Below are 24,344 nucleotides of genomic sequence, written 5' to 3' on the forward strand. Positions count from 1 at the left end.
TGTTTCCATGCAGATATTCTGCATCATCATACGATGAAAGAGTAATGGAACGGAGAAAAATTCTTTCCGGCACCGGGATTTGAACCAGGGTTTTCAGCTCTACATGCCGATGCTTTATCCACTAAGCCACGCCGGATTCCCATCCCGGTGTCAGATGAATCCTCTCGGTTTAAGTTTCACCTCTTGGGTTCCCTCTAGTGGCCGCCCTCTGCACTATGTCATAGATGTCTATGAAGGTAGGATTAATGTCAAAATTAAATGCTAGCAAAAAAAAAAAAATTACCAGTGAATATCATTGCTTTGGACCACTGAACCTGCTTGTGTTTTGTATAACATCACTTCTGATGCACGAGATATAAGTCTCTCAAATCTTTCTGGAACTTGTGACGAAAGAGACAATTAGCAAGCGAGTCTTTATAATGGTGGTCCTGTGCAGGGGTGGGTAAAGCAAAGGGACTGGGGTAGAAAAGGGAGGAGCACTGCTCAGTTCCTTAGAAGAAATTGAGCTGTATGCGGATGTCGTGAATACTTTTTAAACTAAAATATAACAGATCTGCTAAAAGGCAATGAACAAGAAAATCATTCTCAATGTATAAAATTCTATAACAAAATAAGCAGAGTAGTAAAAAATAAGGTACAGAGAGTAGCAAAGGAAAACAAGGTATATCTAACAATAGCGGAGAGGATTTTGCCTGAACAGAAATAACATGGAGCTGAAGGAACATCATTGAGTGCAGGATGGAAGAAACGTCGATGGCAAAATACTTATTCTACTCGAAATCACCCATCATTCATTGGGGAACACAAGTTTAAAGAGTATTTTAAGTAAGTTATGGTGCACGTGTAAGAAGACGAAAAATAAAGTGTTTTGATCGAGAGTAAAAGAATATCATTTCTATCAGTCATAAAGTTCAGAGAGAAAGGTCGAACCATCATCTTCTAGTGGGAAGATAACTATAGAAGTACATAGAAGCCACAATGATAGATAATAGGATGGAGATTGTAATAACAAATTACAATGAAAGCATTAGTGATAGTGTAGTGGCAATAATTTCTAATAATAACAATAAACACATAGTCTGTAACGTTTTATTAGCTTTGTTCGTGACCATTGGCATTATAGGTCTATTTACACGAGTTTTGAGTGTACTTCTAGTGTCATGGCGATTGGTAGGTGGATATTGGTTGAGGACTGCAGCTGATTGGGAGACAACATACAGTTGGACAGTGACTCGCTTCTTTGCTTAACATTTAAAATTTCAGGGACCTAAAAGATGTGTAATACTTATATATGTTAGAAAGTATATGTCATGTTTTTAATGTTACCACCAGAAGTAGTATGAATACAGATTGTTAGTGAAATAACATGTACAAACATACACTTAATTCTTCCTTGAAGGAGTAAAACTCATGCTCAGGAAGTTATCTAAACACATACTTAACACAACCTGGTTGGCGAGTTGGTATAGCGCTGGCCTTCTATGCCCAAGGTTGCGGGTTCGATCCCGGGCCAGGTCGATGGCATTTAAGTGTGCTTAATTGCGACAGGCTCATGTCAATAGATTTACTGGCATGTGAAAGAACTCCTGTGGGACAAAATTCTGGCACATCCGGCGATGCTGATATAACCTCTGCAGTTACGAGCATCGTTAAATAAAACATAACATTTAAAACATTTAATTATTTGACAAAAAGTTGTTTTCTAATCCCAGGCGTTTCACAATAAAGTCATTTGACCTCTTGCACTCCAATATTTTTCAAAGATATTGCCATGGTCAGCCACTGAAGCACAGATTTTGAGGTGTTCCGAATCCATTTTTGTGGTTTGAGTTTGATTCAAAGTGAGTCAAGGAAAAAAAAAAGAAAGAAAAACATAGGGATAAATTAACTTTAAAAATACAATTTCAATTTTAACAATTTAACTCATACAAATACATACACATATTAAACCAATATATATTCTTTAAAAATTAAATTCATAATGCTATTTTTAATTTTATATTAAAATTTTCTAAATTTCGGTATTTTTCAATTATTTTGTTATATAACCTTGGACCAAAGTAGGTACCATGGCTAAGAGCTGTGCTTGTGAAACACTTTGGTTCCTCTAGTCGTATAAAATCGGATCTTTTAGTTCCATATTTATGATGATACAATTTGAATTTATTGCGATTTTTATGTATGAAGTTTAATAAGACAATATAATAAATTTAATTTTCAGAACATTAAAATCGCGAACAAAAGTTTGGACGAGTAATCAACTGGTTTATTAAGGCATATTTTAATTATTCTTTTCTGAACAAGTATTAGTGGAGTATGCTTTCAGTTTAAGTGTTTTGTCAACTTCGTTCATTGTACAATGTAAGTTAGTTGAAGTCAAGCACTGTTGTTATTGGAAGTAGCAGTTTTATGTACCAAAAATGCACAGCTATGTGAAGCATTAGACGAACAATTGCAAAGAGGATAAAGGTCTTCAAATGTGGAAGAGTGTCAACTGCTGATCTGCATCATGGTGATGTTGCATACCTACCACCAGGGCAAACAATCTATATAAGCATTGTAAATGATGCTTACAATTTACAAATGCTATAAAGTAAGATTTATGTATATTAGAAGTTTTTGTGTTAATATAATAATAGTATTGCAAAATTATCCCCATGTAGCACTGTTCCTTTCTTCTCATTCATTAAACAAGTAGAGTCGCAATAAACTGTCGGTGCACATTCTCAACCTACTGAAAGCTGTGGTATCTTCAGAGCTGATGTAAGCAACAAGAACCATTCTTATAATAGACTGGATAGCGGTCATTCACCTCAACACTACAGAGCATAGCGCTACATGAACATGCAGTATTATGGAGGGTGCTTATTTGCCATCAGTCTCAATGGTGCCAACTGTACCATGACACAATGTACCGTCTGCCATAATGGAATTATTGTATGTAAAAGTGTCAGACTTAATTTCTGCCAATTGCCCAATATGAGGCCTGTCTAAAAAGTATCCGACCTTTAGCCAGAAAAAATATTTCAAATACCTGACGGGATTGGGACCCTAATCCCCTTCAAAGTAGGCCCCTTGTGCTTGCACACACTTAGCCCACCGATCCTTCCACTGCCGGAAACACCTCTGGAAGTCTTCTTTTGTAATGGTGTTCAGCTCCGTCGTCGCGTTCCGCATTATCTCTTCTCTATTCTCAAAACGGGATCCTTTCAGTGGTGTCTTCAATTTTGGAAACAACCAGAAGTCGCAAGGATCCAGGTCTGGAGAGTAGGGAGGTTGGCGAACGGTTGTAATTCCATGTTTGGCCAAGAAAGTGTGGATCAATTGGGATGAATGTGCGGGGGCGTTGTCGTGATGCAAGTGCCAGTTGTTCGCCGTCCACATGTCTGGTCTTTTGCGCCGAACTGCATCACGGAGTCGCCGGAGAACATCGTGATAGTACTCCTTTGTCACCGTTTGTCCTTCCGGTGTGTATTCGTGATGCACAATTCCACAGACATCAAAGAAAACAGTCAGCATCACCTTGATTTTGCTTCGCACCTGCTGCGCTTTCTTCGGCCTTGGAGACTCGGGATGCTTCCATTGCGACGACTGTCTTTTTGTTTCTGGGTCGTACCTGCACACCCATGACTCATTTCCAGTTATCACGGTGTTCAGAAACCCAGGATCAGTGTTGGTGGTGTCCAGAAGGTCCTGTGCAACGTCACGACAGAGGTCTTTTTGTTCCGGGGACAACAACTTGGGCACGAATTTCGCAGCCACTCGGTTCATGTTCAAATCATCACGCAAAATTGCATGTACAGAATCTTTACTCACTCCAACCTTTTCGGCAATCTCCCGCACGGTCAAACGACGATCTGCCATCACCAAATTTCGCACCCTCTCAACAACAGCTGCACTCCGAGCAGTTTGGGGCCTGCCATAACGCTGCTCACTCTCTGCTGATGTGCGGCCATCTTTGAAACGGTTGAACCACTCCTTAATTTGTGTTACACCCATCGCATCTTCCCCAAACACCTGCTGAATCTTACGAATTGTTTGACTTTGAGAGTCACCAAGCTTTTGACAAAATTTGATGCAGTATCTTTGCTCAATTCGTTCAGTCATCTTGCGAGAAAACTAATCCGACAAACACTTAGAACAGCACCTTACTTGGCGACCACCAGCCAGTGACTGGTACAAGCGAATGCGGTGAAAAAATTCAAGCATGCGCATTACGGTTCCTCCTTCCACCGTGCACAGTGGCGCCGCCTTAGAATCAATACTTTGCGTGGGAAAATTTAAGGTCGGATACATTTTAGACAGGCCTCGTATGCAGGATTTTAAGTTTTGTTTTATGATTAAGAAATTTAATGTCCTGTTGCTCTTTATGTTGTAACACCTGCTGCTTAACTTTAAATGGAGTGAGTGTTGGTACTTTACAGCTCGTTATATTGTGGTCTGTATTGGTCTGCACAACTGGTTTCATATGGGTGAATGACGTAGTCAGATATCACCATTAGTTAAAAAAATACACACATACCCACACACAGTTTGTTGTGAATAGAAGTAATTTTTACAAGCAAAGGGAATTCTCCTGATCAGGAAATAAATTAGTATGAAAGGACTTGGAGAAGAACTAATTGGTAACAACTTAACAATGCTGAGATCAGTGGTAGATTGATGGACAGTGATTACCACATGTTTGGACCACTCAAAGAGGCGATGGGAGGAAAGACATTTCGTTCTGGTGAGGTGCACCAGGTAGTGCATGAGTGGCTGTGCACCTGACCACAAGTTCCCCCCCCCCCCTCAGAAGAATCCGTGCACTTTCTATGTGCTGGAGGACCTGTATTGAATGTCAAAGAGACTATGTCGAAAATTGATACACTTGTGTTTCACTCTTGTTCAATAAATTAAATGAAAAAAAAAGTATGTACGGTTTTCAATTGACTCCCCTCTTACAACAGATTGCAATTCCTGAGTATCCAAGGAAAATTGAAATTTCATCCTTTCGATTACTACTACTACTACTTCTTCTTCTTCTTCTTCTTCTTCTTCTTCTTTTCTTCTTCTTCTTCTTCTTCTTCTTCTTCTTCGGCACTACGGCCCTTGTAGTTTAGCCTTGGCCTCCCTTAGGATCTTGGTCCATTCCTTTCGATTACTCACAGGGCATAACTGTCAAAACACCTGAACAAAATTAAAATTATTTCTTCATCACTCTATCCATTGTGCAATCTTCAGGAAGAAATGGATCAGAATCATCTTCAGAGATTTCCAGCCCTTTCCTCTAAACCCACTGTGTGCGAGAAGTATTGAAGAACAAGAATGTGTTTGGTTTTGCCAAAAACTCAGCATTAGTTAACAACACTAATGAATTATTTGAATGTTATCCCCCAATTCATAGTGATAATGTAACAGCTCCAAGATCATTATTGAAGTGAACAGATTGCAGAATAAAGTAGCCATTACTCTTGTGTGATTGTTCTGATGTATGTGTGTTTAGTCAGCAGTCCTGGTTGGTACCTCATAAGTGACACCAATAAGGCACCAATTATGAGGCAACTAAGCCAGGAAATAATGGGTCAAGATTGCCAGTTCCTTCCCCGGTCCATTGCATGCGTCACTGTCTATTAACATAATTCACTAATCAAACTTGAGATTTATACAACAATTGAATCGGTCATTTCTAAAAGGACATTATTCCAATTTTTTTTCCTTCTAAAATCAGTTAAGAATGCTAGCGTATTTGTTTAACTTTAATACACATTTCTGTTGAGAAGGGGCATTATTTCACGCATTCATTAAGATGTAAGCAAGGTTCACAATATTCACAGCACTTGTTGGCTTGGGTAGTGTAGTCTGTATAGCACTTGCCTTCTGTGCTCGAGGTTGCGGGTTCGATCCCAGCCCAAGTTGATGGCATTTAAGTGTGCTTAAATACAACAGGCTCATGTCAGTAGATTTACTTGCACGTAAACGAACTCCTGCAGGACAAAATTCCGGCACACCGGCAATGCTGATATAACCTCGGCAGTTGTGAGCGTCGTTAAATGAACCATAAATTTTTTTCACAGTGCTTGGTCACCCTGGGTGGCGCAGTTGGTATAGTACTGGCCTTCTGTGTCCGAGGTTGTTGATTCGATCCCAGCCCAGGTTGATGGCATTTAAGTGTGCTTAAATACAACAGGCTCATGTTAGTAGATTTACTGGCACGTAAACGAACTCCTGCGGGACAAAATTCCGGCACACCGGCAATGCTGATATAACCTCGGCAGTTGTGAGCGTCGTTAAATGAACCATAAATTTTTTTCACGGTGCTTGGTCACCCTGGATGACGCAGTTGGTATAGTACTGGCCTTCTGTGTCCGAGGTTGTTGATTCGATCCCGGTCCAGGTCGATGGCATTTAAGTGTGCTTAAATGCGACAGGCTCATGTCACTAGATTTAGTGGCATGTAAAAGAACTTTTGCAGGACAAAATTCCGCCACATTGGCAACACTGATATAACCTCGGCAGTTGTGAGCGTCGTTAAATAAAACATACTCGTAATTTAAAATTCACAGTACTTTTGAAAGTGCTCTATTCCTGGAATAAGACATTTTTATGGAGATCTGATTGCTGTTGTAATTTCTGAATAAGGGCCTTTTAGGAATGACTGATTCTATTGTCCTTCCTCTGACATATCGTCAAGTGAGATGTACTGTCTGATAATAGATGTAGCAGAGGATGGTTCTGATGTACTTTGAAATATAAATTGACTCCTGACGTTGCAAGAATTATTTGTACGAAATTTAAATTACTTTCTTAATGATTTAATAATAATTAAAATAATATATGAGTAGCTTAATATCAAAGACGGACATCTGACCTCAATCAAAAATTTAGATAGCTGTGGTTTTTTAAATAATTTTTCATGCTCTTTCCAGTTATAGTGAAACCATATGCCTACTCTAACACTACATTTATAAAATAAATTGTGTTAAATATTACAAAGAACACTGTGAATTGAGAAATTGCTTCTAGATCAAAACTATGGAGATGACAGATGTCCGTCTTTGATATTAAGCTACTCATATACATTTTGTGGTAACTGATATGATGTAAGTATAGTAATTTTCGTAAATTATTTTTAAGAAAGTTGTTACTACTATTACATTTTTTCATTGCAGTTTGTGCCAGTTCAACGTAGTTCGAGTAACAGTGGGATTTCTGGGGTGGAATCCTTGCGTAAGCGCCTGGAAGCATTGAAAGGCTCAGCAAGATAAGATCTGTAGTCTTAGCATTATGATGCCATCTGAATCTATAGAATGTCTGGAAGAAAGGCTCAGCAAGATAGTCTGTAGCCTTAGGATACAGTGTTATCTAATGATTCTGTATAGTTAAGTACAGTATCTGAACATCTTTCCCATGCTTTGAAGGCGTAGAGTTAAACACTAAATATGTGACAAGATTGCAGTTGTAACAAAATATGTGAGCTGCAGCTTGAATGTTATCCATTGATGCTGCACTTTAACTTTGTAAGGTTTTTCTTTTACTTTTACGAAATCCGTTAAACATTAAATTGTTCAGATTATTACTTTAATTGTACAGAAATAACATACTCTTACAATAATGGTCATGGACTCAGTTTACATAATCCATCTCCACTATTTGTCGATAATTTCGGATTCTGAAGACTAATAATGTTGGGGTAGACATGCTTTGTGGTCGCAAGTGGAAGATTTTCTCATATTCTTGCCAGGCATTAAATTGTAATTTTTCCGTGAAATATTTTTTTTATGAACATAGACTGACTGGTAATAGTATATACAACATATTTTAGTTACGGAAAGGGCTTAACTCTGAAGATTCAATCCATTGTAGAATGTTGTGTCAAAGTAGAAAATGGGAAGGACTTCAGTTACTGCGACAGGCATGAAATTTACTACTTTTATTTTAAAGAATTTTATTTGTTGCTTTGAATTTTAATAAAATCTAATGTTCTGTCTCACGGTTACAGTTGGTTATGAATGAGTCTAAACTCATTTCCTCGAAATGTGTGTATCTATTGCAGCTCATGTTATAGTCCATATTCCAATTTAACAAGAAAAGACTAAATGCTTTTAATTTATTTATATTCTTAGATTACAGCAGAAAGACTGATATGTGATAACAAGCAAATTTAGAGTATTACTTACAGATTGGATTTGGTGATGGAAAACACGTAATAACTTTATTTTATATTGTATTGAGAACATTCAAATACAAATAGCGAGTTGTTGATCTTACACAGCATGAAGCACAAAATATTTAAAGAAATGCATGTGCTGTTGACTGTTTTCATTTGAAGTAATCGGACAGCAATACTGACATAACCAGACAAAAGATACCATATACTAGTATTTAAAATATATTCCTCCTTAATTTAATTGGCCCATGTAACGATACAAACTGTGTATAATGTTTCACATACTTAGTGGGTTTTGTTGCTTGAGATGTTGACCTTTCTGCAGGGAAACTTCTATTACCATTACAAGAGTTTCAATACTCATTTGTTGCATCGGAATATTTATTTTATGTCGCAGTTCTAGGTATGCAGACTGAGATGGATGAATGTGCGTGTGTGTAAAGAAGACGCTAAAATTTTTGGGAAAGTTTTACACCATAGAACATAAAAGGTTCCCTAAGTATTTGTGAGAGTGAATGTATTGGAAAAATAAACAAATGAGACAATGTATGGATTTTGGTTGGTCAATTCATACATGAAATGAATTTCTGTTTGATTCTGTTGTTACAATAGATTCTGCAAACATGAATGCAAATGTAACATGACATTTATAAGAGGCTTGTTCAGTACATTACATGTACTGCTGACTTAGTCTAATCTAATTACGTGACATAATGGGCATTTTAAACTGCATAGAAAATGACATTCTATGTGTTTGAAGAGTATCACTCTTTAAGATAAAGTGATTGATAGATAGAATAAGGGCCCATAAACACATTAAACACATTTTAAAGCGAGATGTTTACTGAACGAAGTTTTCAGAATTTCTTAGGCTTACATCCTTTTTGGCATTAATTTATTGCTGCATACTTCGGAAGGTAAATAATAATCTTAATATTGTTAGTTTAATATTATGTGGTCATAAACTAACGTGAGAAATGGGTGGAAGTCATAATAAATTCTAGAATACTTAATTCTGTAAACAGTCTCTTCTTTTTAGATGTTATTAAGGAATAATACTAGTTGCCATGAATGCAAAGAATTTCTTAGCAAGTCCAACTTCACTTGTCAGTGCAAGTATGCGAAGGGTGTAAAGAATTCATTTTCTAAGCTAACTTGGTAGTGAGTTGTGAAGAATGTAATTCTTATCTAAGAAATATTCTTTGCAAATATAATTATTAAAAAGAACAATTTTCACTTTCAGCCCAAAGATATTGACACAGTGAAGAGTGCTTATCTGTTGTCGAGTGATTCAGTGACGAAATTACGACTGACATGGATACGAACAATGGCGTGTCAAGCAAGAAAGCAGAATTGTCTTTTTATTTTAGTTCCCATAATCTTTACATTTTAGAGACTAGGAATTTCTCTCGAGACATTTTAGATTAGGTATACTTCAGTAAAATGAATATGTGGGTTAAACTACACAATAACGTTTCAAGAGAGATTAAAGTTTAGTACTGTATACACTATCATTCTTTCCATGTTACCCAAATTTCACTATTAAGAGACGTGTTTTTATGTATGACGTTATGCAATAGAGCAAACATTACAAAAACCATTACTCTTCAACGATTCAGTACTTCAGATATGTGATAATCAAGTATGTTACATTTATTATTATTATCGTCATTGCAGTGAGTAATTAATTTGATTCAAAGAATTGAATTATGGAAGGATAGTATCACTTAACCACTAGAAACTCGTGGGATATTGGTGCATTGTGTTCTTGGTTGAATATAACAGTAGCAGCCATCAGTATTTTATAGCTCGATCCTCACACACAACATAATATTGATTCATTTTCAGATTCAGGCATTTGTCACATTATCTTAAAATGAATTGTTTCTTCTCTACTCTAGCATTATTTGGCTCTTCTCTATGTCTAGCTAGTTCATTTTAGGAAGTTGTACATTTGTTTCATTTTTTAACATGTATCATTTCTCTTGATATATTTTAATGCAATTATTGAGATAAGAATACCATTGATTAAAAAACAGCATTAATGAGAGATTCTTTAATGATGTCAGAAAAGAACACTATCTCACGCAGGATAAGCAAGATATGAAAAGATCCGTGGTATTATAGAAAGACGAAAAAGCTGAATAGAAAGAATGTAACTGAACTGTCTGCAGTTCATTGGAAATTACTCTTTAGTGTAAATAATTTTTGTGTTAATAGTTTATTTTATTTATGTATAATTGTAGAAGTTTAGTTAAAATACGAATATTTTTAATTTATTTATTATTAGAGCACCATTAAGACAGGAAACCTTGGAGAAAGAGAACTTTGTTATGCTTCACTGGGAAGCTAGAGTAACAGCATTGCCTGACATTTGCCTTACTGTTGGGGAAAACCTCGTAAAAAAATCCAATCAGGTAATCAGCCCAAGCGATAATCGAACCCATCCTTAAGCACAATCCCGGATCAGCAGGCAAATGTACTACTGTCTGAGGTACATTGATGGTGTTATTATATTGTTTCTGTGGAAGATTAATAGGGGATTGATTTTTTTTTTTATAAGTTTCCTTTACATTTGGAGAGGTAACAATTGGAAATAAGGTATAGGTCTTGCAAGCAGGGAGTACTGACGGAAGGAATGTGAATCAAACAATGCGGTAAGGAAGAGAGGGCGACAGGAAAGGTCACGAAATAGCTTGAATGATATTCAAGAGTACAGTCGGAAGAGAAATGACATCGATAGAATCAGTCTTGCATTGTGATAGTTACATTACGACTTTATTTTGTTCCATTGCATGTGAATACGTGTCTTGTATCGCACGGTATTATTATTATTTCATTCGTAAACATATGTTGCGCGATTAATTAGCTTCGAATTTTTCTCTTGCTACGTTCTTTATTTCCACAGTGATGTTCTGATTTGTTCATCTTCTTGAAAGAGACAGTACTTCCATCGGCCCGCAGCTCTCGCCCCCCTCAGCGTGCCTACATACACACGTCAAAACAGACAGTAACGCCACCATTGCTTTTCGGTAGTCGTTTCTTGCGCGAGCTATAATAATAATAATAATAATGTTTTCTGACAAAATAATTAACATGTGTTGCTGAAATCACATGTGAAGATATTCAATAATTGAAGCTGGGGAGGTCACACTCCTCATAGGAATACAAAGGTTAAATGAATGTGAGATAAATAAAAGTATTCCTGCTGTAATTCATGATTACAAGTAGTCTTTGGATTTGATTTGAATTAATAAATACAAATTACTGAATAAATAATAATTTGTGACCAGTTACTTGTTCCTTCCCTCCTCTAATAATTGAGATTTTTCTTCGAAGTAGTGTTGTAAAATACATAATGGCCATTTACAGGATTTGAAAAGCACTCTTCTGCTCGTCTGTGATGAGTGAAAATTTTTATTTGATGAGTGAAAAAAAATTCTGATTTAATTGCGTTTTTTAGTTAGACAAACTGGCTAGGGAAATTTTTGCCTGACTCTTAAGCCAGCATAAAATTTTTAAAACCCTGGCCATTCAAAAGTATTGTTCAACGTTATCAAACTATTTGCATAATTTTTTATCCGAATTTTTAATGAAATCAGCACACCATTGGCTGAATAGCTAGTGTGGGATATTCCTGTTTTCCTTGCTGGCATACCTCCATTGCTTCATTGCAGATCAGGTACCCACCATTAGAAAGAAAAAAATCCAGAACAGTAGCAGATGCTAAAACGTAGCAAATTACTGTAAGAAGAGGATCTTGCCCCTTATGTAAATTCTCTTATGGGGGATGATAAGTTCTCATGACTCATCAGGGAAAGGAAGTTCATGCCCTAAAAACGTGAAGAATATGTATGCATTTATGCCGTATAGATAAATATGCTACAAAATATGCATTATCAGTCTGAGATTATTTTAACAGAATAATAAGGTTTAGTCTATAGATTTTGAAGTGCTTGCTCATTGCTGAATGCTCCATTTATGCTGTTACAGTTCACAACTAAGCAGTGACGTATGTTTTCTGTTGTCATTCTTCGCCTGTTGTCTCTCAGCATAACTTTGTAGCACGAAAAACTTCGTTCTGCGTCACAAGAAGTAAGAGGGACTTGCACAAAAGCTGTGAGCTGTTCTATAGAAAATTTTGTTGTTTTTGGGGTGTTTTTCCTTCGAGAATATCTTGAATTTCTTTAAGTTGATAATAGCCACAGTTTTTGGAAAGAATATTTGCTGTTTTCTCGTTCATTTTATCTCATACATTCCAGGAACTGATGTTAAACTGGATATTGTTCTATCGAAATCTGCTAAAGATTGCAGTAAAGGAATACCAATTGAAGCATTTACACAAGTTTCGAGAAAAACTCAAACTTTTTTTATTTCTTACCTAATTATTATTTTTTGCGCGTAATATTTCTGGTTATTTTAGAGATCAAGAAAAAGTAGTACATAAAGTCGTAACACTTGTGGAAATATCCAAAATTTAATTTCAAATTTACAAAAAATGAATGGCCAGAAGTGGACTTGAATGGTTATTGATCTCACTGCTTCAATTGCTAACTTGCGTCATCATTACGTTCAAAATTCATAAACATAAATTAGTTATGTTTACGAGGTTACACACTTTTAAAAATGAAGGAAAGGCAAATAAACATATATAATATGCAGTTTTCCTGCATAAATCGATCGTCTAGTTCAAAAGTGCTACAACTAAAAAAAAACAAGTTTTGAGATATCTTCAGTTGAAAGTTTCAAATAAATCACCTAGAAAGGAACAGATTTCTGGTTCATAACCACGACAATTAGAAATGAATTCCAGTTCATTATTAATAGATTTCGAAATGTACTAATAATGAATTAGTAAAGTCCATAGTTATAATTACTTCTAAAGCAGTTTATTTAGTTTTTTTTTTTCTTTTTGGTTGTAAATATGACTTACCTCAATATTGAATCAGAAAGAGCTCTGACGTTGTCGCACTTTTGAACTGGACGATCGAAATGTTAAAATATGATCTTCTATAAATAAAGGCAAAATATGCACTTTTTATGCACAATAAAAGTAATATCATTGTATTCAGAAATTTGTGATTCATGTAGATAATCTTTCAGCATATTCACACAACAATAGAAAACAAATATGCAAATGCATGAACTTCCTTTCCCTACTCATGATAGACACTATGGCATCAGAAGTATGACATCCGAAATCATGTTATCTACTTCATAATAAATGTCTACCTCTTCACATGGTTCTGATGGTAAATCACGTTTGCCTGCTGATTTTAGAAAGATCTTGCTTTGCCTCAGATGAAATAGAGAGTGATAACTCTGTCTACTGTCAATCATGCTTGAAAATCGGATGCATGTGTATGTGCATGTGTGACAATGGGTTACTTTTTTAATTGGATCATGAATAATTTAATTCTTAACGTGTTTAAATCATGCAACAATGTTGTTGTTGTTTTCTAATGCAAGGCGTTTGACAATAAAGTCATTTGACCTCTTGCACTCCAATATTTTTCAAGATATTATCATGACCAGCCAATGAAGCACAGGTTTTGAGGTGTTCCGAATCCATTTCTTGGTTTGAGTTGCACAATGGGCAGTTAGGGGACTGATATATTCCAATTCTATGCAGGTTCATGCAACAATGTATACATCTAAGTCTCCCCTCTCCAAGACCGAAAAAGTACTTGGGGTGTGAATACACCCCAAACAGTGCTCCTCGTTAGCTTTTACGACACAGGGACAGGAAAGTTAATGTCTTCAATCCTAAGCTTCTTGTGCAACCGTTGATAGTTATAAAATAAAGATAAGATAAATATAGCCTGTCCCGCATTGATGTAATAGGTCTGATGGTGGGAGCACGAGGTACCATACCCTCCTTCTTTGCCAACAAATGTAAAAACCTGGGGCTAACACACAGTATTGTGAAGGAAATAGCCATTAGTGCCCTCAAAGGATCGGTTCACATATTGAGAAATCACTTGTATGGGAGTGATAATGGAAATTTGAAGTTATCTTAACCGATGACTGTTGATTGGTTTAGATATCAATGCCAACAAATCCGTACTATTATTTTTCTCGCGGTATATGGCATTCAAATCATTATAACCTATCTGATATTTATTTATTTATTTTTCCCCTTTCTTAACTGTAAATGAGCACAAATGCTACTTAGGTGTAAATTTTTCTGACATTTTGTATATTCGTTTCCCTAACAGTTTCAAATGTATATCATTTTACCTTTTAGGTGTACTTCCAAATTATGTAATACGCTTTGTCAAATCTGGCAACCTTTTCATAAGGGAAGCTAAATTTATTATTATTATTATTATTATTATTATTATTATATCTCGTTTCAAGAAATGAAGCCCTTGGCCATGTGTTTGTTACAGACCAGTGGACCCTTTCCCTGTATGAATGTTGTAATCCTTTGCCTATAAAGGACTGTACTGTAATTATTAGTAAATTAAAAGTGTCATTCACAGGTGGTGACAGTTTCGCCAATTAACAAACAAGACACAATTGATTTTTCAGTGGAAGCAATTCAATATTAAGCTCGCCTAAATGGTCGACAGAACTATTACAACTCAGTTCTATTATTGAGAATAATATTTTAATTATTTTCTTGGCATCTATTAGTATTAAAACAAGAACACAAAGTAACAGGATCATTAGTACATAAATAATCTGCATTTGATCGGTTTTGGGAAGGATAAGTAGTTACCATATTTATTAGTTTTTTCATGAAATGTATAACAGATAGGAATGTAACACGAACTAATGTAATTACAATTTAATGTCAAATATAACTTAATCATACACCCTAAATTAGTACAAATGAAATCACGTTCATTCAATTCTGTACTTCGTGTAGTCAAACTGAATTTTTATAGCATTAGTACAATATAGTTTCCATTTATGTAATCGAAGTTTGTTGTTGGAAATTTTCGGAAGGAATTAGATACAAGTTATTACAAGTTCTCGTTTTGGCAAGCTACAAGCACTGTATAGTCTGTTTCCTGTTTCAGTATAAAATTCTAATATTTCCGTTTACAAGATCTTACTTCTCTTAACTGTGTTGCAGTGAAATTATTTTGAAGTTGCTATTGCCTAAAATCATTTAAAAAATTGGATCTATTTTTTTATATTAAGCAATATTACATTTTATGCGAACAAATTTTATTACGTAAAAGTATAATCTGTTTTGATTCTCCATGAATATTGTATTTGTTTATACAGGGTGTGGAAAAAATATTTTTAAACAACTTGTGAGGTAATAAATTGGATCAAAAAAGACATATAAAAGAAGCAGAAATAAAATTTATTTAAAAAGAAATGAAAGAAAAAGACGTAACTATGGGTCGGAAATGTGTAATTACCCTGCTATGGATGTAACTTCCATAACCTTGATTGCTGTAGAGATAGGGAACATCTTTAACACCATTGAAAATGTGTTTGATGTGACACTGTTAATGGTACTGTGACAGTAGCAGCTGTTTTATGTAGGAATTTTTTACTTTTTAGATACAAAAACTATCAAAATAAAGTCTACAGTTCTGCTTTGAAACTGCAGGTAGTTAGTACGCCTGGAAAGAAGAGATTATTGTATTCACTCGAAAATTCCAGAGACATTTTCGATTGTTTGTAAAGCCTCAACAACATGAGCAATGAGATCTTCAGAGTCCATTAGCTCAGAGTAAATTAATTTTCTCATGTATTTCCCAAGAAAGAAATCCGAAGTGCCAAGTATGGAGACCTTGAAGGCCAGGAAACTGGTTCTCCACTTCCAATCCCATTACTCCCAGAAGTTGTCACGCATAAAGTGAAAGGAGTACCATTATGTGTTTGAACCACTGAACTTTACATATCTACAATGATACTTCTATAGCAATTCTGGTAGCACCTCTTCCAGGAAGACTTGATAATTTTGTACAGAAGCATTCATTAGTATTCCTGGTCAAGCCGAGAATTATCATCTTATGAGGACTTCAGTCAGGAAACAAAAGACATACCGATATACAGAAGGCATTATAAACCTTACTAGTATGTAACCATAATAACAGTCAGCTGTTTGAAACTATATATTGAGAATCAATTTTAGATAATACCATGTGTGTTATATGTCTGAGGTGATGTGTGGACGCATTATAAGAATATGGGAAGCAGGTCTTCCTATAAATCAGATAGTACATGCCGTCCAGCGAGATGTAAAAGTTAAAATATTCCAACATTTTTACATGTATTTCCTGACTCAGTAAGTATGGGTGACCGCCACCCAAGTTTTACCTATCGTATTTTCCTTTAAATTAATTTGAATTTCAAATGTGTAGTTAAATGTTTTAATGAGTTTCAGTTTAAACTTTTATATCTACATTTATAATAAAATTAATATTTTTCTATTAATACAGTATATAGGTATAGGCCCCATATATCGATTGTAACAATGAAAACATCCATGAATAATAAAGAAGGCAGTGGACTAGCATATAAAGTGTAATAAGTTTACTATTTTCGTCTATTATACTTATTAATGTTTTAAAATAAAAGTGTATCAGATTATTTAAAATAATACTAAAATAAAATGTAGTGAAAATGCCATTAAAAAAAAAAAAAAAAAGGGATTAATCTCAGGAAAATACATCTGTGCTCCGTCACATTGTCTAAAGTCCACGGATAATGATACAAATTTTCTCTTGGGATTACTAATGAATGCTTCTCTACATTCTGCACCAATCAGAAAGTAATTTGTGATGATTGCCCATCCAACAAGGCAGTTTTTTTTTTGTGAGTGTTCCCACCCCACAACCTATTGTAGTACCATAAATACAGGATGAACTGTAAGAAATGTCATTAATTTCAGAGGCTTATTCTTTGAGATGTTTCAAACAAAAAAGTTTAATAAAATTTGCTCATCTTCGCTTCCTTTCCAAGATAATTGTTTTAAATGAAACATTTCATAGCGTGTTTTGGGAAAGCCAATGATTTAATTCCCAATATGCTCGGTCAATTTAAGAGAGCAATGTATTATGATAATGAATGATTGAAAGAATTTTAGTTTTGTCCTTTAAATTTGATCGGAAAAAATCTAACATTTTAAAATTCCTTTTCAAAACGAAAAGTTACATTTGTTCGAATCAAATTTCTGCATGTTTAAAGTAAAAAAAAACTGAAATTCTTTAAATCATTCATTATCATAATATACTGCTGTCTTAAATTGACTGAGCATATTGGGAATTAAATCAATGGTTTTCCCAAAACATGCTATAAAATATTTCATATAAAACAGTTTTTATCTCGATTAGGAAGCAAAAACGAGCAAAATTGTATTAAACTTTTTTGTTTGGAATATCTCAAAGAATAACCCTTCGAAATTAATGACTTACTTACGGTTCACCCTGTATAATAGAGTAGCACATCAGGCACCACTCTTTCATTAGTGTTAAAGAAGTTGCCTGTTTACAGCAATTCATGTTAGGGAACTTAACCCTCAGTGCAGTAATTATAGATTTCTGACCCATAGTTTCCTACCGTAACATATCTCTTTTGCTCCCATCCATCACTTGTCAAATTGTTTAAAAGTAGTTTTTACATGCCTTGTATATAATAATACCATAGAAGATCTCGTGTAAGAGTTATTCCTTCTTGTTACAGAAAACACAAAATTTAATTAATTGATTAACTAGTGGACTTACTCGTGTTAATAATGTAAGATTTGTGCGGCTTACAGCTGTTTCAGTGCTTCACGCACCATCCTCAGAGCCTACTAGATCTCGGCGTCATCTCGAACTTCTCTGCCTGTTATGTGGGTGTGTTTGATTGTTAAAAGGTGTTGAAGAGTGGAGTCAAATAGTGTGTGTGTACTGAAATTGATCTGTGTGTTGAGAATGTGATTGGGGTGTGTTTTAGTGTGTTTGTATATTTAGTATTGTTCTAGTGTGTTGAGTTTTTGGTTCTTGGGTTGTATGTGTATGAAATATACACACACACTATTTGACTCCACACTTCAACACCTTTCAACAAACAAACAAACACACCCACATAACAGGCAGAGAAGTTAGAGATGACGCCGATATCTAGTAGGCTCTGAGGATGGTGCGTGAAGCACTGAAACAGCTGTAAGCCGCACATCTTACATAATTAACACGAGTAAGTCCGCTAGTTAATCAATTAATTATATTCGAGTGTTAAAAGTAGTGTACGCAAGATTCAAAATGGATTATCAAGACAAAATTTAAGACTTTCATGTGCATACAGTGGGGTTCACATGAAACAGATTTGAGCACTTTTCTTGTGTGTGTCTGTGGGCTCGTAATGTGAACATGGCTTTGTAAACATAGTGGAGAACTTGGGTGTACTGTTGTCAAAATGTTGACAACTACAAGGATACCATGACGTATGTGCCTGTTGTTGGCCTCGTCCAAAGCTTGCTGGAGAGGCTAACTTCTGTTTCTGATCTTGGAAAAAGTTGTATCTTACAAGAGCCTGTGTATTTTCCTTGTCCATATAACCTTATCTTCTTCCTTCTATCTTAATCAGATCTCAGCTGCACAAACTATTAAAGTGAAAAACAACAGGCCAAATCACAAAGTAACATAATACATTAAATAATTTCTCATGTAGTTATCAGGTTTCTAGTGTAAAAGTAATGTGTGAATGTAAAATAACAATAAACTTATTAATAGAAACATGCCTTAAATTGAAATTACAACACTAGCCTATATTCCATTGTAGTGTAATCCAAGATAAAAAAAAAACCTTCCCAAAAGACATAATATATCCCCTTCTCTGAACCAGTGTATGAATACCTTTAAACTCCTTTCACAGTCCTCTCATCCATTAAAATGTGTCAATTTATCCCCATACAGTAGTACCTCTATTATCTGTGGAAATGAAGAGGATTGACTGAACTCGAAAAAATCGGTCAATCCATACCATAAACATTTTTCGTAAATTTAGTGAATAATGCTTGAACTGCATGCATTGTATTCTTCACCTGACATAATTAGGAATATTAAATCCAGACGTTTGAGATGGGCAAGGCATGTAGCATATAATGTGTTAGTTGGGAGGCCGAGACGTAGATGGGTAAATAATATTAAAATGGATTTGAGGGAGGTGGGATATGATGATAGAGACTATAGTATTTTCGCTGTAAGAAAAATCCTAATATAAACAATAGCACGTGACTGAAGTGAGGCTTCATTGGCCGCTGTTTGGCACCACAGATTCTCAGTACGTGTTCCCGCCTACTGCAGTACATTCTCTTTCATATTAAACATTTCCAGTTACTCGTTAAGTACGCCTAGCCTCACTACTATGCATTCGTTTCCTTAGAAAACATTTACTTTATAATTACTGCAATTAAGTTATTTTTAAGTCTGTCTTCACAATGGACAGTTGAGGATACACAAGTCATACTTCAGTACCACGTGCTTATGTGAACAACTACGAGCTCAAGTGACGCCAGCTTGTTACAAGAACAGACTACCTCGGTATTACTGTTGGTATTCATCCACGTTCATATTATGTAACAAAATATAAAAGTAGCTTTTCTTTTACATAGCGTTTTACATATGAGTGAAGTTATATGTTTCATCGTATTTAACAACTAGAATTCAATTTTTTATTCTCAAATAATACAAGATTGTGGTTTCCGAATACGAACTATATTTTCCTGCGTCATGTGAATGTTTCGACTGGGAGCCAATCACGGATATGACAGCAACGTGCTTATGTTTACATTAGGATTTTTCTTACAGCAAAAACAGTATAGATTAATCTTGCTCAGGATAGGGACCAATGGCGGGCTTATGTGAGTGTGGCAGTGAACCTCTGGGTTCCTTAAAAGCCAGTAAGTAAGTGAATAATGCATACACATTCGTAATTTCCTCTATGATCTTGTATTCAACACTCTGGGTAGTGGATCAGAAGTTCACTGATTTAAGTCTGGTTGTTCACAATCGGTTTTTAATAAACATATTCAACTTGTTCTGGAGTTGGAGCAAGTGACGTCATGTAGCATATAGAATGTTAGTTGGGAGGCCGGAGGGAAAAAGACCTTTGGGGAGGCCGAGATGTAGATGGGTAGATAATATTAAAATGGATTTGAGGGAAGTGGGAATGATGATAGAGACTAGATTAATCTTGCTCAGGATAGGGACCAATGGCGGGCTTATGTGAGGGCCTCTGGGTTCTTTAAAAGCCAGTAAGTAAGTGAATAATGCATACACATTCGTAATTTCCTCTATGAATTTGTATTCAACACTCTGGGTAGTGGATCAGAAGTTCACTGATTTAAGTCCGGTTGTTCACAATGGGTTTTTAATAAATATATTCAACTTGTGGAGTTGGAGCAGGTGACGTCATCTAGTGATGTGTAGAAGGGGGGAAGTTGAAACAGGAATTGGAGGGTTATGGAGCAGCTGAGGCAGTGTAACTCGAGAATGTAAAGCGATAGAACATTCATAGTTATGTCAAAAGATTCGTAACAAACCATGCTACAATCTCAATTGAGCAACAATCAGAAGTCGACAAGTTAAATTGGAAAAATTCGCGAGTGAAGTTGAGTGAGGATATTCAGAATGTCGCCCTACAGCACAAATGGGAGCAGGTGTTTAAACAACAGATCATGATGGTTATTATAGCAAATGACATTATTATTGTAGGCTGCAAATAGCTGGAAATAATGTGGCAATCTTGGAAATAACTATGCTTTAGATTTTATGTTGGTAAGATGCATATGCAAATAGAAAGCAAAATGGCATGAGTTGTCTTTTTCGATAAGGTAATTACTGGAAAGTTCTTATGCTTGAGTAAATTGGTTAGATGACCTATGCAAAGTAAAGGAAAAACCAATATATACACTATTTGCAATGACTGTGTCTTGCCTTAACTGTTAAAGTAGTTCGATCAAGATTGTCAGGACTATGTCACAAGATGCAAAAATGTTTGTTATGTAGAAGTTATGCTGACAATATTAATAATATGCACATGTTTCTAAATGTTCCGGAATAGAATTTTCTAAATTTTATCGGTTCTTTATTTTAAGGATATAAATGTTGATGGTAAATTGAAATTCATCGTTGATGGAAGCTATGAAGGTAATTAGAATTGAACTCTCAAAATGGTCGTGATTTGTTTATTGACTTTTTACAACTCTCAAATAGAAGTAGATACATGACATTAATGCTCAAATTTCTTCTTGTGTTTCTTCTTTTTGCCAGGTGTTTCAATGATGTCTTCTGTCTCAGATGGTCTCTTTTCTCCACTGAAATGTAAATTAAATCAGTTGCAGGTATATAGATTATAGAAAAAAATTGACAGGGGATGTAAGGAAATTCCAAAGATTGCGTGAAACTACTGTATACTCGAATTAAAGCAAGAAAATACAATATGCACTTTCTTAGACACTGTACTGTGTTTTGATATAAATGTATATACATAATCCATATACCCAACATTTCCAGCTTATTGTGTGTGAAATGCATCTTTAAAATGTTAGATTCTTTCAAAAGTCGTTGTAAAGATGTCCATAATTACAGGTTCACAAATCAGTTTTTGTATTGTATTGTATTTATTTACATTCCATGGTATTCATACATCGCTTCACAGCTAGAATATGGAATATGCCAAAAAAAAATCTTAATAGTATTATAAAGTCCTAATTATAGTCACAGTCTAGTTGAAATATATACAGGAGAGTTTTACAATATAATCTACTAGTACAACACAAAAGTTTAGTATCAATGATTAATACAAGACAAATATTCATGAAGCGTTGTTGAATGCCGTTAATTCATCTACAGAATAGAAGGCGTGAGAAATGAGGTACTTCTTTAATTTGGCCCTAAATAATCTTATGTTTTGAGTTTAATTTTTTATAGCACGATAGACTCACTGATGGAGTATGAAAATTATTTTTTGACGCATATTTATGCTATGAACTGTTGAATTATAAAGTGTTCGATTTTTCTGAATATTAATGATGAATATAAAATTCATTGTTATATGAAGTCGGCTTTTCTTTTTTGGGATTCATCATTAGCCCATTTTCTTGAGGAATGAGGAGGAGGGGGCTTTTTCGATGTGATATTAATTAGATGCATGGCTGGCTGTCAAGATGTGAGGTCAGTAAAAGTCTGCCTACGATAACACAAATGAAGTACAATGATGCTCACATATTAACAGTACTCACCTTTTGACAGAAATAATATTCTTAATCTTCTTCCCTGAGGAGCCTAATGCACTGGTCCATTCTTCTTCTGAACCTTTAATTGCATACTGGCTAAGGTTTTCTTTCTTCAATTTCTCCAGTTCCTGTCGCTGTTTGTGTTTCAGTTCCTGAAATTGAGAGGTTCTGCATCTATCACTGTCCACACATGTGCAGTGATGTAACTAAATCTCATATTAATAATTTATTTTCTCATTCTTTATTTACCTTTGCTGCCTCTTCTAGTTCATCATGCATGCTCTTAGCAACAGGATCGAAAGAGACATCTGTTCGAGCCTGGACTATACTCTGCTCTACACACTGTTCCAGAATTCCTCTTAAATACTGGACAAATCGACGGATTGTTCGGTTGAACAGGCCCAGGAGCTGTGATGATGGCAACTCTAATTCTGTAGCCAGATTGTCTACTGTTTTGTATTGAAGACCCAAGCCAAGAATAATAGCCTGCAACAATGAATTAAAATATGCATTATTTCCATTGCTTATTTTAATCTATGTTTATCTCTAGTAGCCGGTCGAATCAGAAAAAACTATTCTGTGACTGAGTACATTTAATCTAATTACAAGTCATTGTGGCATGAACTTACTGACTGTACAGCGGACAGATGAGTATCTCCCATATGATTCAGGAAGTAAAGTCTAGCCAGAATTGGTACCAAGTCCATTATCAGGTGATAATCAACCAGATTGTTGCAGTACATCTCCAATCTCTTCACGTCATATTTAGTCATATGAACATCCAGTTCAGACTTGCTTAGCACTATAAAAACAGAATAAGAAAGTAATGTATTATTTATTATCTTCCATATTGACACATTTCACAGTACTTCGAACACGCAAGTCTTTGTGTTCTGAATTGATAGTACTGGAAATAAATAGAAAGTGTCTTTCAAATACCCAGGTCCTAATCCACAAAAGTATGGAGTAATATTTGTATGTTATGTTCTCCATGTTATAAATCAGAAAAAAAAAAAACTGAATTCCACAAGAGCATCTTGTACACTTGTACTGGTATTTTATTACGCCATACGTACGAGGCGCGTCCATAAAGTAACTTTCCCACTCATCCCACAGCTAGCAAACCATATGTTGCGCGAAGCGATTGCGTGTACGTGATAGAGTAATGTCCTGGCATAGCGCACGCGCTAGCGGAACTTCCTGAGTGCTCTCAGTAGCTTCGTTGCATTGGTTGAAAATAGACGTTCCTATTCCAGCTCCCTCCGTGTGTGAAGTGCGATCAGTGATAAAGTTTTTGAATGCACGGGGCATAGCGCCGATTGAAATTGATCGTCAGCTGTGCCAGGTCTATGGGCCTAACGTCATGAGCAAGCAGATGCTGTGTTGCTCCACAAGGTCGTCTGTGATGATGGTTGGCCTCCCACTGCACTCGTCATGCACATTTTGGCATCCTGCTGAAAATTGTCTACAGCAGCAACGCACCGTCTGCTTGCCCATAGACCTGGCACAGCTGACGATCAATTTCAATCGGCGCTATGCCCTGTGCATTCAAAAACTTTATTACTGACCATACTTCACACGGCAGGAGCTGGAATAGGAACGTCCATCTTCAACCAATGCACCGAAGCTACTGAGAGCACTCGCAAAGTTCCGCTAGCGCATGTGCCATGCCAGACATTACTCTATCACGTACACTCAGTCGCTTCGCGCAACATATGGTTTGCTAGCTGGGAGACGAGTGGGAAGGTTACTTTATGGACGCGCCTCGTATTAACAGAGGTGTGACTTTATGGTGTTATTTTACCCTGATTTCGGTGAATATTGAAAGAAAAAAAACACACTCACACACACACAAAAACTCTCCCTCTCTCACATTCAGTCACTCTCTCTGTATTGCTTTTACAAGGGAAAAGATTCTTCCTCTCTGGTCAAAGATTAGTCAGTTCTTGAATTAGCATGAACGTCTATTTTTGAGGAGTGGATCAGGACAGCACGTTTGCACATCTC

The 24,344-nt window shown here is 35.7% G+C and overlaps 2 protein-coding genes across 9 annotated transcripts in view; one reads left to right on the plus strand and one right to left on the minus strand.

The window, feature by feature from the left end:
* The window catches only part of msps (msps cytoskeleton-associated protein 5), a 107,432-nt gene extending 99,463 nt beyond the window's left edge, over window positions 1-7,969 (plus strand). For all 5 annotated transcript variants that reach the window (XM_069824336.1, XM_069824338.1, XM_069824339.1 and 2 more), the window contains one exon: window positions 7,152-7,969. In XM_069824336.1, the coding sequence (XP_069680437.1) occupies window positions 7,152-7,247 (96 nt within the window). In that variant the 3' untranslated portion in view covers window positions 7,248-7,969. The remainder of the gene's footprint in view (window positions 1-7,151) is intronic.
* Window positions 7,970-21,273: 13,304 nt separating this feature from the next.
* The window catches only part of l(1)G0020 (RNA cytidine acetyltransferase l(1)G0020), a 30,353-nt gene continuing 27,282 nt past the window's right edge, over window positions 21,274-24,344 (minus strand). For 2 of the 4 annotated variants that reach the window (XM_069824344.1, XM_069824345.1), the window contains exons 15-18: window positions 22,967-23,139; window positions 22,587-22,823; window positions 22,344-22,489; window positions 21,274-21,416 (exon numbers count right to left, since the gene is read on the minus strand). In XM_069824344.1, coding sequence (XP_069680445.1) covers window positions 21,332-21,416; window positions 22,344-22,489; window positions 22,587-22,823; window positions 22,967-23,139 — 641 coding nt within the window. In that variant the 3' untranslated portion in view covers window positions 21,274-21,331. Of the gene's footprint in view, window positions 21,417-22,338; window positions 22,506-22,586; window positions 22,824-22,966; window positions 23,140-24,344 lie in introns of those variants that run through there. The other 2 variants (XR_011331869.1, XM_069824346.1) reach the window with 2 other exon arrangements.

This window comes from Periplaneta americana, chromosome 4, assembly GCF_040183065.1.
Source record: "Periplaneta americana isolate PAMFEO1 chromosome 4, P.americana_PAMFEO1_priV1, whole genome shotgun sequence".
In the NCBI taxonomy this organism is placed as follows: Eukaryota; Metazoa; Arthropoda; class Insecta; order Blattodea; family Blattidae; genus Periplaneta; species Periplaneta americana.